General features: G+C 38.4%; 1 protein-coding gene and 1 long non-coding RNA gene across 7 annotated transcripts; one reads left to right on the top strand and one right to left on the bottom strand.

Annotated features, from left to right (window-relative positions):
- The first annotated feature begins 69 nt into the window (after positions 1 to 69).
- LOC121470501 (uncharacterized) lies at positions 70 to 3,443 on the top strand. Of its 2 annotated transcripts, XR_012057519.1 has the most exons (3): positions 70 to 209; positions 1,928 to 2,128; positions 3,074 to 3,443. It is a non-coding gene; the product is annotated as an uncharacterized lncRNA (long non-coding RNA). The 2 variants fall into 2 exon arrangements; XR_012057518.1 differs by lacking the exon at positions 1,928 to 2,128.
- Positions 2,318 to 18,346, bottom strand: BNIP2 (BCL2 interacting protein 2). Of its 5 annotated transcripts, none has more exons than XM_030280987.4 (12): positions 18,237 to 18,346; positions 14,357 to 14,494; positions 13,736 to 13,866; positions 12,961 to 13,028; positions 12,104 to 12,277; positions 10,040 to 10,216; positions 9,302 to 9,404; positions 9,058 to 9,189; positions 8,348 to 8,434; positions 8,122 to 8,220; positions 6,694 to 6,729; positions 2,318 to 4,774 (listed from the first exon to the last, which is right to left on the bottom strand). In XM_030280987.4, exons 3-12 carry the CDS (start codon positions 13,783 to 13,785, stop codon positions 4,726 to 4,728), a joined length of 975 nt encoding a protein of 324 aa, XP_030136847.3. In that variant the 5' UTR covers positions 13,786 to 13,866; positions 14,357 to 14,494; positions 18,237 to 18,346; the 3' UTR covers positions 2,318 to 4,725. The 5 variants fall into 5 exon arrangements, with proteins under 5 accessions (XP_030136847.3, XP_072789841.1, XP_030136850.3 ...); XM_072933740.1 differs by lacking the exon at positions 18,237 to 18,346 and adding an exon at positions 15,525 to 15,630; XM_030280990.4 differs by lacking the exon at positions 6,694 to 6,729.
- Positions 18,347 to 18,614: the final 268 nt, after the last annotated feature.

The following is an 18,614-nucleotide window of genomic DNA, read 5'->3' as shown; positions in this document are numbered from 1 at the left end:
CCGGCGCGGAAGCGGAACGGGCGGGGCCGGCCCGGCGCGGCGTCCCTGCCCCGTTCGGGCCCTGAGGGGACACGGCTGAGCCCGTCAGAAATAGCCCGTCAGTAATGACCGCTAGCACGTTCACACCGTGCTCAGCACAGCACCCCGCACACCCTGCAACGCAGAAGACAAGCTCATTTAAAAAGGAAGGATCATAGTAGTCTTAAGAGGTAGGTGAAGAGTCTTCTCCTTATATTTTTTCTATTAAAGGGACAAAGGAAAATAGTCACACCTGTGAAGAGTGTTACTAGCCCATTAAGCCAGTTCTATTACCCATGACTCACAACCCGTGCTTTTGCATGATTACTACAGCTTCACTTTGTTAAACCCTGCACGTTTCCCATTATCACCCACAGTAAAGTTTACAAACACTAATTGACAGCGTAATCATTCTATCTTGACCCTTCAAGTACAATTCAACCATTAAAACACCTTACTGCTCAGGTCTTTCTTGCTGATAAAAAGGTTTTGTTAATGAAAAGAAACATTGCAGAACCGCAGAGCCACTGGTAAACTAAGCATCTGTCCTCCATGAGTATTTATTTGTAATTATTAACCTGGAATTCAATCTTACCAGTATTAACTAGCAGCTGAGCAAGCAAGAGTAAGGAACATGGTAAGATAAGGACTTTTGGAAAGTACTCTGAGAGCTTCTCTTCAGATCACTTTCAATACTAAAAAAAATAATGTAAATCAGAGTTATCTGGGCAGGTCAAATTGCAAAACTGAAAAAAAAAATCTAGTTGAGCAAAGAATGGCTTTAATTTCACTGATCTCAGTCATGCTTGAAGGGAATTATGAAAAAGTAACATGACTGCACCTCCTCACAAATGCTCTTTTTTCCTGTTAGTTTAATATGGGTAATGAGATGTGATAAAAGAAATAGTGTAGTTCAACACAGAATTTTGAAGCTAGGAAAGCTGCAAGATGTCTTTCAGAATATGAATATTTAAATATTCCTTACATTTCAGAGTGTTCCTCTGACTAAAAGAAGGTGTTCTTAAAAAGTATAATTAAAGCACTTGAAACAAGTGTCTCTGACAAGCAGTTAGTGAAGCAAATCCTCTTGAGAATGACCTGCATCCACAAGGACCGAGTAAGAATTTTGACTGCAAGATTTGTAAGGCTTCTGTGTTACAAAAAGCTTGCAAGCTGTTATCCCTCTCCTTTCCATTCCTCATATGAGGTTTCTGAGGGAGACTGGAATGACGTGAGAATTCAAGCCATTTCCAAAGATAAAAGCTTTTGAGAAAACATGAATTTAAACCATCTTTCTAGACACTAATTACTGTATAAATCTGTATGGTACACTGACAAAAAAGTGTGTTTCTTTCAGTGTAAAATTTAACCCAAGAAACTTTCTACCTTGTGACAGATTTAGTTAATAAAGTGCCTATTCACAGCATAGTTCAATATTTTTCAGTCAAGTACAGACATTTCAGCAGACATCATCAGTGAAGCTGACATGACCAGGCACCAATGACACCTTCTCCTGTCCATTATACACTTGGAGGTGCTTCATAAAAGATTCCATTGCTACCACATGTAATCTGACCTTGAAGTATGACACAATTAACTGCTGAAAGTGTTTTAAACTGTCATTAGAGCATTCAGGGCATGATGCAACAAAGTTGCTGAAACGGATATAGGCTGCAATATCCTAGTGGACTGCAATTTGGAGTGTAGCTGCTGTCTCTCAGTACCATGTTCCTCACAGCAACTGGGGCTGTTCTTCACTTGTTTACTGAGGATAAAGGAAAAAATATGCCAAACTGTGTTGTTGTGAACAAGGTTACATATTATTCTAACTAGTTCTATCTACTCTTTTTGGAATAAAAGTTCTTCAATCTGCTTTAGCACTAAATCCTTTCCCATCACCCTCCAACAGATGGCTCTGCCACATTACACGGATCAAGAACACTCAAGCAAATCCAGAGTCTACTCACATCAATTTTTAATGACACTTTCTCCAGAATTTCTTTGCCACTTCTGAATTTACCGTGTTGCAGAAATCATTAGGAAATGTCACATTGAGAGGCCACTGGCCCAGACATCTCTATTCCATCTGTGCACAGCAATAATGAGATAGGTATGACTTATTACTACATATATAAATATATATAAAGTAATGAGACCTCCAAATCAGAGGTAAATTAGTGACTCATGAAATTTTTTCTTGATAGGGGTCACCAAATTCTAGCAAAATTACTCTTACTTTTAGAAGGAAATGCCATTGAAAGGTGAATTCCCTCCAATACTGTATCTTACCACAAAGTGATTCAAGTTTTGAAATAATTTTTATTTAAGTATGACATTCCAACTTTTCAGGTTTTTAAATATTAAAGTATATTACATTATATTATAGATTTCAAAAAAGTTAAGTTTGACAAAACATCCATAGCTTTGGGACCACTTTGCTTTTTGTAAACATCCACCTCACCACTAAATGATGAGCTGCAGGAAGGCAGAGGGGAATAATTCTTTAGTACACTTCTTTCTCAAGCTGCATATCTTTAGAGACAGAACAACTGCTGTGCCTGTATACTCATTCACAACAACTTATACTAGAGAAATAAACCATTTATAAACACATACACATTTCCAACAGAAATCATACTACTGCAGCATGAAACTGTAGAATCCTTGGCTACCAGGAAACACAATAACAATCCCATCATTTGGTAAATGGCATATACAGAGGAACAGCTACTCTGTACTGCACTATACACACAGGAAGCCACATGACACAGAACTACAATACCTTCAACAAAGAATATTATTTTACTGAGACTAATCCTTCTATCAATTAGGAAAAAATGGAAATGAGATTACCAGAATGCTTCCTGTTTAGCTTAGGACACATGCCAACCCAGTAAAAATCACATTAGCATGGTCATAGATCACACCACAGAAGTATCAGAAGCAAACAGGCTGCCTGTACTGACTTGAACTTTACATTAACCTGTGTCAACATCAAAACTGAAGCAGGAGGTAAGACAGCCCCAAAGAAAGTGCATTTGTCTTCTGCTTTCAGAGCAAGATCCAAACCTGATGGAGTGGATGCAAGATAACTTGCATTGGTATTGTCTGTTGTGTGAATAAATCCTGCCTATCAATCTCCTTGAAACTCTGATACAGAAACTACTGCAACAAAAGGACTTAGATCTTGAGATGAAAGTATCTGAACTGCAGATTTAAGTAAACGTCCAGAGAGATGCACCTGACACCCATATGCTCTCAGAGTCTCTGCAGTTATCACTGGAGACAGTGGATTAACTGTTACTTGGTAAGTCTTGTCCAGGGAATGTCTCACAACTGCTGTCTATCAATGTCATGTAATAATCTGATTGAACATAACTTTTTTTAAAATAAAGTAACTGAGTAACATTAAATATAATTAAAAAGTGGTATTTTTTAGCCTTAAGACAAAATTGTGAGCACAATAAACACCAAAAGCAAAGATTTAATATACTTGCTACAACATATTATATTGCTCAACTCCTGAATGAATTTATTTGCATACACCTGCCCTTACATGGAAAATGCAATGTTTATCAAAAGATATTACAAACTTTTACAATGTATCAACCAGTGCATTACAGTTGTCCCAGTAAACCTATACACACTAGTTTTGTCCAAGAAGACTTCTTGCAGACACAGATTTACCACCATTGCGGGGAGTGAAAACACGCCAACCTTTAAAACACTTCTTAAAAGATGAATTAGTGCTGGTATCATGTGCCTAACAGCTTTAGAAATGGCTGTTTCATCTACAAGAATGACACAGGTAGCATAAGACTTCTCATATTACTGCCTAAAAAATGGTATTGTGGCTAGAATACCTGTGTAGCTCCCAAGTTTTACTGAGCATGACCAGAGTTCCCACCAGAAACAATCAAGATTCATCCACAAAGAACTGCAGTGAACTTATTTCCTACTGCTCGCTGAGACAATCTTGACATACTGAAGCAGAATCTAAATCCACAACTTCAACTGAAAAAGTTCTGGTATCTTACCAGTCAGACAGCTCAGCTTTTGTGGCTTAGGCTTAAACAAACTGCCACCCACAGAACTGCAGTTCTGCATCCTGAATTATGGACTGAAAGACATCAAAGGTGAAGCTCACTCTGGTGAGGCAAAGGAGTGAGCTTGTGTATGGTAAATGAACAAAAATAAGGATCGCTCTATTTGTGAAAGCCAAGTTAATGTGATTGTTAATATCCAAACAAGTTTTCATGACAACAGAAATGCACTCGACCATTTACAGCAAAACAAATTTATACAATAACAACAAGTAACTTAGGGCCTTGTCTACCTGCAAATGAATTCCTTCAGCAGGTACACACAATATATTGTTCAGTCATAAAAATATATATATTATCTCTTTCCTTTAACATTTAGGTATATAAATATTTTACTGAAGAACATGCATCATTTAGATAAACAGCTGCAAGAACATCCTCTGAAAACATAGGGTTCTTTGCCATTTAGCAATATAAAACGATTACATAAACAGCAATTAAAGTCAAGACAAACCAATACAGCAGTAAGCAGTTCATTGTGTGCTAGTCCAAAGCACCTTTTGCAACAGATTATATAATACATACACACAGAGAATGCACTGTAATGGAGCACAAACAGCATCGTTCCATCTGTGTATTCTTCAGTCTTGTTTGGACTCCAAACTTACTGTTCACTTTTCTGCTCTTGTTTCCCATTCAGCTCTTGGTCAACTCTGCTTAGCAAGAAAGTAGTAAAATTAAACTGTGTTAACATAGTTTGATAGCTCATATTATTAAAAAAACTATTAACAGGAAAACACAAAGCTTTTACGCGGGAAACATTTTAGTAAATAAATATTAAATTAAGGTTTTTATTTAATGTAGTCATGATGTTTGGGCTTGTTTCAATATCTATTTTCCTACCACCCCCTAGAAATTAATTAAAATTGTTAGGAAACCATTTAAGTAACTACAGCACTTGAGAGGAAACATTTTAAAAATGCAAGTGAAGTTTGACTACAAGAAAAAAGCACGGCCTGTGCTCATAGTAACAAATGCAAGCAGGAATACAGTACAGGTCACATGACAATACTGGCAAGCACTACACTCTGATGAATTCATAAGCACTGAATTACCTTCTTGGCTTAATTACTATAACATTAAAGGTAACAGCACTAGTTGAATTAACAAAAGTGAAGAGGCTCCTTAACTGCAATATTTTTTCTATTAACTTCTAAGACTCTTGCAATTATCCTGGAAGAATTCACCATCATGCTGATAAAAGTGGGTTTGATTTTGTACCTTATTTTTTACTATCTGCCTTGGGACCAGCAAACAAAACGCTGCTTTGCAGAAACAAAGAGATGATTGGAAACCCTGCACAAAATGTACTTTTCCTCTTTACAGTAAGAACAAGCTACAATCTTTGTAACATCTTCTGGCAAACAGGTTGTGCAGGGAGGTAAATTAATTTTAAAACCAACAGCAGTTCTAAAGTGAGACACTACATCTAATAATCTGTTTAACATACCTGTCCAGTTTCTCAGACTATAACCAGCCAGTTTTTCAAAATGATAGAAACACTGACAGCTCCTTTGGGCCACAAATCCATAAAAAGGAACTGTTTTCTACCTGACTGAAGGCTCAGTATCCAATTCTTCCTGTGATCTCTAGACCTAATTTGCACTGAAGAACATATTACCTTTTTACAAGAGTGACAGTAGTATAGGTGAAATTATCAACAGGACACTAAAAAGTGCTTGTTCTACTAGAGATTTTTTACATTATCCCTTAATTGGAATAATTCCTGTAGAATGTTCAACACATCACTAGGATTTACATGCGAGTTTCCAGAAATAATTTAAATTCCTTTTACTTAAATCTCAGTGTTCCTCTACCCAATATAGACAATAAACCTTAACAGTTATGTACACAAAGGAAAAGTGATTAAAAAAACTGCAAAGTTAGTAGCAAAATCTTTCAGTCTATTTGTTAGTAAGTGAAAAAATAACATATTCATTAAAAAAATTATCAGCTGTGGAATAGCTTGAATAGTTAGCAGGAGACTGGAAATTAACAAAATGGAAATCCAGTATTTATTAGGAAGGAACATAGGCACTGCAAATACAAACAGCACTAAAATACTAATTTAGATTGCATCTATGCAAGTTAATAACTAAAAAGGTAGCAAATACCAAAAATACAGTATTCAATATAAGAACTTCTTATGGAGTTGCATCTCTGCTAATGCATAGCTACAGCTTAGCACCTAAATACAGCTCATCTCCTGTAGATGAGATCAATTCCTGTTAGAAACAATGACATTGCTTTAATGGGTTCATACAGAAGCACTACTTTTGCCTCATAAAGACTTCAAGTTGAGAACCCATGTATCCCCTTAAAAGTGAGCATCTCACATAAAAGTGTAATAGAAACTATTTGCAAATAGCTGTCTGAACACCCAGGGTGAGTTCTTACAGATTCCATACTGCCTGCAAGTACAGCATAGTTGCTGTCATGCATAAACACTTGGGCACTAGTGCATGTTTATATTTACAAATGCTTATTCCTTTATGCAAGCCAATCAACTGGGAGTTAGTTGCAGTGCAAATTGTCTTATCTAGATGCAACCCTAATCAAAAGATGAATATACCTTTTCTGTTTCTTTCTAAACTTTTCTTCTTCATACCTTGGTGAGGAAAAGTTTTGTTTCAGTAAATGTAACATATGAAGGCCAAAATCAACAGAAGCTGCAAACCAGTATTAGTGTCAATAGAATTTGCAGAAACCAAATTTTGAAACTGATATAATTAAAAAAAAACCACACTGTACCTCCAACCTCTATTAGCATTAAAAAAACCCATTAAGATTTAGTTACTATGACATAACAAATGAATTCAATATGACCTCTTGTACAGAGTTAGCATTCATCACTAGAATTTAAAGTCTGTATCCCTAACAGTTTGAAGCCAGATATAAACCTCCACAGAAATCTGAGAATTAACTCTTTAAGTTAACCATGTCCAGACTTTGCAGAACAATTAAAAGGTTCATCAATAGAGAGAGAAATCTTTTAAAACTCAGAATGACAGTCTGAATATTCGTAACACCCTCAAATAAAACCCCAGTCAAAAAAAAGTCTAAAGACAGCACAAGGCTGCCTCAGCTTTGTCATGTGTTTCACTCCCACCCCATGAAAACTGTTTTTCTGTCTTACAGAGTTAAACTGTGGAACTGACAAGCAGCTAGATGTCTACTGAGAAAAACCAGCCATCTGCAGGGGGCACGAGGCTTTGTCCAGCATGGATGTGCCCTCATGACACTGGGCCACCTTCCCCCAGTTTGTCTCACCTATTACAATGCAGACAAGACAGGGTTTGTGTGTCATACCCTCTAACAGGCTGTCATCAGGATTGTGTTAGTGTTTTCATCTGGTTTTCTTAAGACCCAAGTTTATAGTTTCTACTCTATTACTGCATTCACAAATGCTTTTGACAAAAATATCATAATCTTTGACAGCAGAATTGTGCTGATGTTAAAATGGCCATTTTTATCTGGAAGGTAAGGAAGAAAAATTACACTGATTTTGTCTTCATTTCTTTACCAAAGTAGTTTAGAACTGTAGTGGGTAGGGATTCAGCATTTTTCCATCACCTTTCTTCAAATGAAACCCCAATCCAAGTGATATTTCAGCACTTAAGTTGTTCCACATTTTACTGAAAATGCTTTAGAAGACATTATAAATAACTTCAGTATCCACATGCCTACAATTTCCCACTCACAAGCAATGAGTGATATACACACTAAGGTGCAGAACAAATGCAACAAGACCTTCTCTAGAAGGCTTAATTCACACACCACAACTTAGTAATGGCACAAAGCTCCACTCTGAAAATGACTACACATTTCCATTCCAAACTGCCTTTAGCAATGAGGTCACACATGGACACTCCCAGAGAGAGCAGTAATCTCATTCAAGTCACTGTGTGCCAAGTGTTACATTCAAACCAAACACTGATTACAACATCTACCAGTCCTAAACCATGATCCATGTAGAAGATGTTGGAATAATAACACGTACTGTTTTATGCATTCTGGGATGCCAACGTATTCCATGGGGATGAGTTCAGCTAGTTCTGCCAGGGTAAAGACATACCTAATTTTTTGGCTGAATTTTGAGCTGTGGAAGAACAAATGCAGGGTACAGTTACAACTCTAAACGTTTTTCACTAGGTCAATATTAAAACAGTCTTTTAAGTTCAAAGCAAACAGTTGTCAGAATTATTAAAAAGCTTCCAGGGCATTACCTAATAAAAGGTTTTGTGATGGCCAGAAGAGTTCTGATGAACCAGGAAGGATGAACTATGATTAATGATTTCAGATTTTTCCTTAACCTGAAGGATTTAAACAATGGATAATTACTAGAACAAAAAGGCAGCATGACCAGAGGTTTTGTAATATGTAAGAAGTATGTTTTTAGAAGCACAACTGTCACATAAACACAGTATTCTGACATCCCATTATTAGAATTCAAGCTCCATCAGAGGAAAAAATACTACACAACTGTAAAATAAAAACTAAAGAGTCAGTATCAATTTGACAAGGAAATAATACTCCAAGGAGAAGCTTCTTTGAATCTTTTTACAGAACTAACGATGAAGTGGTTGACAAAGGACCTCTCTTACTAACCTTATACTAATACATTAAGTTGTAAGGATGTTCTACGGGATAACAATATTCAGTATTCTAGGAGTACTATTTTCACTAAACACCCTGAGAGCAACAGCAACAAAAAGCATACACAAAACCCCTAACCAACCAAAAAAATCCACCACACACTACCCAGGCATGTTTGTAGCATCATCCCACATTGCCTAGCTTAGGAAGATGTTTTCAATACACCAATTTCCTTCATCAAATCTTAACCAGAAGAGACCACATTAAACAGCAGCTTTTCCTAAATATGTCTATCTCTGAGTGTGTGAATATTGTAAGGAAATATTGCAGAGCTTCTTACCTTCTATCAATTTGCTGGTAACATTTCCTAAGCCAGCCTAAACTTGGCATTTTTCTCCGTGTTGTTGCACCATTCAGGTAAACTATCATATAGTTCTCTGCTACTAACAGCTCTAAAGTGCCAATTACATACCTGGAGAGAAAGCAAAGAAAATTTCAGATAAGATTGCAGATATTGAAGTTAACTCCTAGTAGTGCTCAAATATACTAAAAATAACAAAAAAGAAAGGCATATGATGACTTACTTAAACAGATTGTCCATTAGGTATCTGTAGTTAGGCTGGCTGCTCTCAGGCATGAAGCAAACAGCAAACACAACAATGGCATTTAATCCATCACCATAATAACCTAAAAAGAAATCAGCAGCAGTAGTGACAAAGGTGACAATACACTGACTACATTTACACAAAGCCAAGCACATTCAGTAAGCTTTTTCATTATTTACCTTAAAGAGATGCACACACATCCATATGGACACATTCATACAGTTACAGAAAACATCAAGGTATTTTTCAAGTTTGTCTACTTCTAAAGCAACAGCTGAAGCTGATGTCAATCACTCTATCTATAACCAATGTTTCGGTGTAGAACCTCATATATTTAATAAAATCTTATGTTCTTAATTAACTTTTCTTTCAGCCTAAACTTTACAGACCATTGGAAAGAATAATGATTTGATTTCTGTCTTAGCAGATCGATAGTTAATGTTTTCAATAGTCTAGAAACCAAAAAATTAGGTAGCAGTGACACTGTAGAACAGAGTAAATATATCTTATTAAATAGGTGTATTTTAGTACATGTGACCATGTGTACATTTTGGAACTTTAATTTAATAGAGAAAAAATATTTTATCAACCATGTCTTAACACTGCAACAAATGAATTACCAGAAGTCTTTATGCCCAAAGCTCTTCCTCTGCCTCCCCATCTCAGCCTATAAAGGAGTTGCTCAGCAGTTCCCCACAGCACATCACCAATCCTTACCACCATGGCTGATAACTTTTTTGTATGGTTCAATTGCCTTCATGTCCACCCTGTGGTCCTGTTCTCCGATCCGAAACATGCGCCAGCGGCGGCCATCATCCTTCTCCTCTGCTGCAGTGTACTCAGCCAGTGAGCCCTTCCTGATGACATCAGTAGTTTTTGGTTTTGGAAGATCGTCTGCCAAAATGAGAACATGTTGAAAGACCCATTATGAATACCATGCATAGTGACAATCAGCCACAACACAAGTTAACCACTTTGCTATCTAATCAATTTTGGTATTCTTCAGCCAGCCAGACACACCAGCTGATGTCACGGATATTTTATTAACATACTCATGTTGGCAGTTATCTGTTGACTGTAATTTTGTCTATTACAAGTATGTGAAAATTTTCCATTTGTGGAGAAGCCTAATTAAGTGTAGGCTTTCAGAACACAGACCTCAATGAATTTCACCAAAATAGACAAAGTGGTTAACTCCAATGAGAATTACAGAGGTTGATCACAGATTTACATGAAGCATGATTTAAAACATTGAGGTACCTTGCAAGCAGACATGCAGACAAATCTATTGGAAATTAAATCTAATTCACATGTGCAATCAAAATATATTGAATTTGTGCTGAGAGGAATCTGTAAGACAATTTGCTCCAATGAAATTATGATTCTTGACTTGGTTGCATGGACCTTACCCAAAGCGAGAAAAACCTACTGCAAGTTAGTTGTCTGCTCCCGAAACAAAGCTGTTAATTGAAACTATCCTTCCAGGAAAATGAAGGCAGCAGCATTAAAGGAAGAAAAGACAGAAACCCTTTTCAGCCACTTTTAAAAACAAGACACAAATATCGGGAATAATTCCTTTGCATCACTGCAAAAGTAACCCTAAATACCAATTCTTCTTCATTAAAACAGTGAAAATCCTTTTACAAATTTAAACACACAGTCTCTGTTAAGAAAACTTCCACTGCAATATGCCTTTAGCTATTTAAAAACCAAAACCACCCCCTTATTCTAAAGAGTGTTTCTTTCTCCACAGGTAGTGTTTCAAACATAACAGTGAAAAGAGAACTTCCTGTTAAATCAGGAATTTATTTTCTTTTCAGAATGAGAATATAATAATTGAGTTTACATATTTACTTATTAGAGACATTCCTAAACCATGAAGTTTACAGATGTTAGAGACTCCAACAATTTGCCCAACACAACTGTTCTTGGCTTCCAAAAAGAGGGCCTTAAGACATCATTAGACTCCCAAGTTTAAAATTTGTGCTTTAAGTCCTACACAAAATGTTTATCTCAAATAAAATGTATTACAATTGCACTGTTTTGCCTGTAAGATATATCACCTATTAATGTTTTAAAACTTCAAGATATTAATAATAAAACTGAGATCATTACTAGTGTGGCTATGACTACTTTAAATTCCTATGAAGTCATTCCAGAATTCCGTGACATAAAATAGAGGCTCTTCTACTGCCTCTAGTCGGTATGCAAATATGCATACTCTAAGGCTACTGAGCTTTTGTCATTCTTACCAGAGAAGATTTGAGATCAGGTATTACTTAGTATTTTTAAAATACTAAGTTATTATTTAAGTCCTCCTTAAATGGCAGTTCAGAAATTTCTGAGTAGCTAATTTATATCCCTTTGTTTGGCTCCCTCCATTTAAAACTCATTTCTGACACATGTAAAATACCTTAGGTACTTTATTCTGTTGGGTGATTCTTAAAACCTTACTGCAATGATGTTCTTCCTGTTAATGAAGTTCTTACTGCAATAGAGGATTTTACATAACTTCAAGTCTTCTAGATGCATATGTACATGATCCTCACCTAAGTTTACCTGCAGTTACAGCTAGTAACTGTTTGCCTGTTTACTAATCAGATGAGATCTGATTTGCTCTTTAAAAAGTCACTGCATGTATTTCTAATTCCTAATCTAATAACTTCCTTTGTATTTCTCCTCTTGTACTATTGAATCATAGCTATTTCTTACTAGAGAAACAGCTGACCTGCACATAAGAAAATATTTTAGAGTATCAGACAAAAGAACCAAAATACTCACCTTCCCATTCAAATTCATTGCTGTTTTCTGAAGGAGTATCTAAATTATCCAAATCAATCTCTCCACTCTCATCCAAGTCATCAGACAAAACAGATTCCCCACCAGGATCCAAAGTCAAGCTAGTATCTGGAACCATTAGTTTCTTCCTCAATTTGGTTCCATCGCCCTCTGTATCTAAAGAAAGCAAATTATTTCTTTTCAAAGCTAAAACAAGTTAAGATAAGCATATTACCTAGACAGAAGAGCTCAGTCCTTTCTCATAATACATTATAAATCATTGCCCGTAATTTAAACTTTCTTTGGAGTAAGACTTTAATAGGGGATGGAAAGAACAGCAGCTAAAAGTTCTCAAGTTTTTGCACACACGGTGTCTGAGCAGGGTAGTAGATACTACCACCCCTGCCTGCTTCATCCAAGTGTCCCAGAGCTGCTCCAGATATTACACTGAATAAATCTGGCAAGTAATACAACAGATTCATGTCTTTAGCACTTGCTTTTGTTAGGCTTCTGTGACATCATAACCAACTTTGATAAAATAGAAAATAATATACAAGCTAAAAAAAAAAAAAAAAGACTTACAGACAACAGTGAGGACATAAAATTAAATAATCTGTTCTGTGAATAGACAGAATGCTTCAAGGAACAAGGCAAATATTGCAGTAAAGCAGATGGACAAAATCCAGAAAAAAAAATTTAAATGTAAAAACCTCCAAAACTCCAACCAATGGAAAAAAAACCCCAACAAAACCCAAAACCCCGAAAACAAAACAAGCAAAAAAATCCCCCCAAACCAAGGAGCTTTAAAGCAAGCATTTACATAGAAAGCAGACAGCTGGACTGGAGTGAAATTTTCTTACCAGCTTCACTTTCTGTTCCAGCTGCAGCCAGTGCATCAGACTCAACAGGATCATCCTCCGGCAGGGGCCTGGGACACAAGGAAATTATTGATAAAACCTGCTCTGACCTCTTTTGTAATGCCATATATTAAGACTTACATATTACTACAAAAACCCACTGTAAAGTTAGTACTGAATTAACTTTACTTACAGCCTAAGTTCAAACTTTCACTTAACAAACACCAAGGCAGCAGAAAATTCCTTTATAGCATTTAAGTGACCATCCCATCCTGTGACAAATACCAAAACACTGACTACAACCAGAGTGTCATCCTTAAGAAAACTTGTCACATTCTTGCTTGACAAAATTAGACTTGAAATAAATTACACAAATAGCTTAGTCATGTTGTCATAGAATGCATCTAAAGCTGATTTAATTTTTTGTAGTCCCAGGCTTCAGTAGCAACATTGACTTTTAAAGACTTCCTCAGAAATTGTACTTAATGAAATATTTGGGCCTTCAGGCACTGGGAGTAATATGCAAACAACCTAGTTGCAAAATATTATCACAGGAAATAAACAAAGCCAAGTTTACAAATCTTCATTTCAGAAACACTGGAAACGTCAGTGGTGGCAATCCTGAAGAAATATGCCATAAAACCTTTCCAAATCAAGTATATTAATGGAAATGACTTCAAGATTATTACTGAGTATTAGTTCACCAGGAAGACCAAGAGGTAGCTTATTGCTGATGATATGTGTTTGATCCAAATTACTTTAAAAAATAATTCAAAACCTTGGAAAATCTTCATCTTGCCACTCTTCTTTAAACTCAACTCCTTCCATTCTCCAGCTCACTTAAATTGCTAGCAGAGACTCCTGATCAGGCAGAACCTCTTGGCTTCAGCACAATGGGCTAAAGAGGAGCTGCAGGAATATAACAGAAGGTGTTATTTCAATACTGTGGCAATTCCCATGCTTGCAACACATCCTTTAACTTATCATCAAGTTGAGGTATGATGCAGAATAAAAAGAAAACAATACAAGGAAAAGTTTTTTGTTTGTTTGTATTTTAGGGTTTTTTTCCCATACAAAACTCCTTGTGGAATGGTTTATCATACAATAATTTAGGTTGGAAGGGATTTCATGCAGTCAAGGAGGATCAATCCCTCAGTTAAAGTTAAGGCCTTGAGCAATTAGTTCTATCATTTATGATTACACCAGTTCACTCCAAAATGTAAGAAACCTGAATTGTCTGTAGATTCTATAGGGGACAATTAATAAGTGTATATTTTGAGAAAAAGTCCAGACGGTCAGATCTCAACTACAAGCCATTTAAAAAGAAAAAAAACCAAACCTCTGACAACACAAACACTTTAAAAATAACTATTTAAGACAGTGTTTTTGGAAAACTCACCCTATGATGTGCAAGTAAAGCTGTAGTTTTTCAGGCTCACCCATCACCAGCAATGAGGAATCCCCAATAATAGAACATGGTAAACCATTATGCTGACATAAAAGTCCAAATCAGATGAAGCTCTTGGCTGTGTTGGCTCTAAAGATTGGCAGAAACAGGTAAACTTATCAATGAACGTATTAAGAAAACCAACACACATCAAAACAAGAAACAGTGGTATTTTGCAAAGAACCAATCAACACAGAACAGCAGTAAGTACAAAGTTTGAATGCAACCAATACTGGTTTACTAACCCAGAGATATCATTTTTTTAACTGGCTGAAAACCAAATTACACTTACTGTTCTGTAGCACCAGCTTTCCTTTCATGACAAATCAAATTTTTTTCTGCTCCTGACCTCATTTTAAAACGTCCTGCAATGCTTAAAGCTATGCTATGCAAGTTGACTAGTAAAGAAAATTAAGTGATCTTTTTGTAAAACTGCAGTACTACAAATTAAGCACTAATGAGCTCAATTTAAGCCTGTTTTACTGACATTTCCCTGCATCCTCATCCAGAAAATTTAAATCAAACTTCTACAAGTTAGGAACCTAGTTCCTCTGAAGGGACAAACTCTCCTTGTTTGAGACATTCAGCACCTGCACGTCTCACTTGTCCTTCTTCAGCAGTGTGAAGCCGTTGCCCCAGCCACTGCCCTCCCAGCTCTCCCTGTTTGTCCTGACTAAAGCACTGCTTGGAAACAAGTCCTGCCTCTCACCAAGCTGATGATGTTCTCAGCATACAAGGTGTGGATACTCCTGGCCACCAACCTGCTGGCTGCAACAGAGCATTTTAAATATTTGCTCAGAGGGAAGATCACATTTAGATCAGCAGTAACAGTGAATGTGTGCTCATTTCAGGACACTGAGATGAAGCCCAAGGAGTTTCCCCAGAAGCCCTCAGCAGTCAGGAGAAGGCAGTGGTGGAAGAAGGCTGCTGGTTCCAGCAGCATGGAACAAACCAGCTGATACAAATATGCAGGTGACTATAAACCTGAAAGAAAATCTTAACTCATGACTTCACTGTTAAAGGACAAAAAATTGGCAGTCAAAACACCCAAATACCACCTCCACCCCCCTCCAAGCCTGTCACTATGCTGGTGGCTATAAGATGTTCCCCTTGAGCTCACCTGCACTGCATTCCCTATACAGTTCTCAGACAGCTGAAAGCAGGGCTTTGCTGCAAGACTTGAACAGTTTTCTTCCCACACTTCTGAAGAACACCAAACACCAAGTAACAGCTATTAATTTCAAATGGACAGCCTTTCAGTGCAGAAGCATTTCCACCTGCACTTACTTCATCACACTGGGATAAACCTGTTGTACTAAGACAAGAGTTTAAACGCTACTGGTGATGTTACCTAAGCTTAGGGAGTTTTCATGGAACACTCCTCACACTACTTGCAGGATTCTCAACAGCAGCTTCTCATTAAGGTAGATTATAAAGCAATCATTTGCTAAGTACCAAGTAGAACACCTGAAAGAAACTTACAAGGCAAGCTTGGAGTTCAGCTTCAGGTAAGACTGAATGTATGTTGTCAGCATCCTACTTGTCACACAGACTAAGTAGCTGGTTTGGATGTTTTGACTTCAAGTCTCACCTATAAAATCACTGTCACTTGTCAACTAGAAGAATGAGAAATCAAGAAGGAAGAGTAATATTTTCAAGAAAGTTAGAGAAGTGATGACTTCAGAGCTATTTTACCTCAACTAATATAAATGTTTACTAGCAGGCAAAAAAAAAAAAAACCTACTTCTGCTTACGCAAACTAAAGCTAAGTTTAGAATAGTCTTTCTACCTGTGCTGTGGCACTGCTGACATGTTTTTAAAATGCCAAAGCCATTTTAATTCAGCCGTAAATCTAAAACTGTAACTTGGAAAATATAAATTTTAATCATGCAAGTATTTATCAGTCATGTAGGAAAAAAGCAAATAATTTGTACCTGATCCTAGCACTATTCACAGCCAGCTCAAAAAGGTACAGCAAGCCTGATCTTATCCTCCAGTGCTCATTACTTTCTATTTTCCATAAAGAAATTGAAGATGGAGAGTTGCCTAAAGGTCAGAAACTTCAACACAAAGAATATCTGGAGACAGGGTTGCCAGGAGGTTCTGTTCTCCCACTGGAGCCACTGGATTTTAGTACTGTACAATGCCTTTTATATTTTTAAGTATCTCAACAGGCAAGGTATGGTGTTACAAAAAGGTATTACATCACTCAAACCCACTGCTCTTTCACTACAGCTAATAAACAAATTTCCATTCCAGAACAGCAGGTTAAACCTACTTAAGTTTGCATCTGAAGAATGTCACTGCTGCTTGCACCAGAGGCCGAACACCAGTGTTTTCATCCTTTTTTCCTATAATAGGTCATTATCAAAGTTCTCCCATTAATACCAAGCTGCCTTAGCTGGCATATCAAGTACAACAGTGTTAAGAAGCCTGTTAAAAAATGCCATTTATAAAAATTCACAGTACAGCTAAACAGAGACTTGGGTCTGTCCCAAATACCTAAAAAAAGGGGTGGCAACAGGGGTCAGAGAGAAGGACAACAGAAAGCATGAGGTCATTTTATTAATGAAGTTAAAGGCTGCTTGCAAAAATTATTTAGGTTTTCACCTCTGAGTTCTCAGGCAAGCACACAAATAATTACAAGCCAGACATTTCTATGGTCTCATCTGCCTATCCAATACAAACACCTATATTTAGTACTTGATCAGCACCCCTGCATCTAAAATAGAATAAATACAAAGTTTAACTTTGCAGGACAATTACAATGTCAAGCATTTTTACTGAACAATGTACTCAACAGGCGAAGAACAGAAAGTTGTTTCCATCTCAAAATGTCAAAATCAACTTCAAAACAAGGTTAGCCTACATTTCCCCCCCTACATTTCACCTCACTGTGTCAACAGAAACATTAACTGAGTGTCAAGTTAATTCCAGGCATTAAAGAGATGCTTTTAAGATAATTTTCACATTTGACTTTACAGTAAGCCTAAAGCAAGGAGCAGACACATCATCTGGTACAAACTCACAGGATGCAGCTCACTGCAATTTCTATATGTTTCTATAATTCCAGTGGCTTTTAGAACATGGCCAGATTTGCCATAAATCCAGGACAAGTTTCCCAAACCTGAAGATGGACCTCCAGACTTTACCACTTGCAAAAGGGCTACAGTTAATAACAGATCAATTGTCTCCTTTTACTCCCTTCTCTCCGCATCAAAGCACAAAGAACTCAGACAGCTAAAAGAGAAAGCTTCTGAAAACTCTTGCTTCCTTTAAACTCCACATCCAGAGCAACAGAAGGGTCTGTATTTCTGCGCCACTCAAACTTATTTAGAGGTAAACACTAACTTCTCAAAATCATGCCAAAAGATTTATACCCTGCCCAGATATTCCTTTGCACGACTTAAAAACGCATACAAGTCAACCAGAAATAATCAACCATTATTTAACTTAATAACAGGAAATCAGGAGGAACTAAGACAAAAGGCACTAGAAAGCAACTCTGACTTCCGCGACACGGCTCCGTACAGCCGCGCTATGCGAAATCCTGAGGGGGCAGGGCAGGGGATTGTCCCCTCGGAGATTTCCGCGTTCACAGCCCTCCCCCGTGCGGCGGCAGCGGCGCAGGGGAGCGGCCGAGGAGCTGCCGGGCCGCGGGGACCCTGCTCACCGCCGCCGGCCCGGCCGGGCCAGGCCACAGCGCTGAATCCGCCGCCCCCCGCGCACCTGCGGTCGGGCCACAGCCCCGGCTCGCCCCGCACCCGCCCCGCGCAGCCGGGCCGCGGCTGGCGGCTGCCGGCCCGGCGCTCCCGCCCCTCCGCGGCCGTACCTGGCGGGAGCGGGGCCGGGCCGCGCTCGGGGCCGCGCCGCGCTGCGCGCCCGCGCTCACCCGGAACCGCATCCGCCGCCGCCTCACGTGACAGCCCCGGCGGGGGGGGCGAGGACGCTCGCGCGCATGCGTGAGGAGCACGGGCGGGGCTCGCGCCGCCGTGAGGGCGGGACCGGGGGGAGCCCTCAGAGCAGCTCAGGGGCGCCGTACGCGTTACCGTGAGCCCGTCGGCGTTTTCCGAACGCTCCTGGAACTCTGCCAGCCTCGGGGCTGTGAGCACTGCCTGCGGGAGTTCTGTGCATGACCACCCTCCGGGTGAAAGCCTTTTCCTGATGCCCAGCCGTGCCCCAGCCGCTCTCGGGCCCTGTCCCTGGCCAC

The sequence above is a fragment of the Taeniopygia guttata genome, chromosome 10 (genome assembly GCF_048771995.1).
Source record: "Taeniopygia guttata chromosome 10, bTaeGut7.mat, whole genome shotgun sequence".
Classification (NCBI taxonomy): Eukaryota; Metazoa; Chordata; class Aves; order Passeriformes; family Estrildidae; genus Taeniopygia; species Taeniopygia guttata.
This window is presented reverse-complemented; position numbering and strand designations above follow the sequence as displayed.

What these genes read in the sequence shown, in the direction of transcription:
- BNIP2 (XM_030280987.4), bottom strand. Translation starts at nt 13,785, where the DNA reads ATGGAAGGAGTTGAGTTTAAAGAAGAGTGGCAAGATGAAGATTTTCCA. An exon ending in TGGAACAGAAAGTGAAGCTG is followed by an intron (nt 12,278 to 12,960) that starts GTAAGAAAATTT and finishes TGCTTTCTTTAG; the next exon opens with ATACAGAGGGCGATGGAACC. An exon ending in ATCACAAAACCTTTTATTAG is followed by an intron (nt 8,221 to 8,347) that starts GTAATGCCCTGG and finishes GTTCTTCCACAG; the next exon opens with CTCAAAATTCAGCCAAAAAA.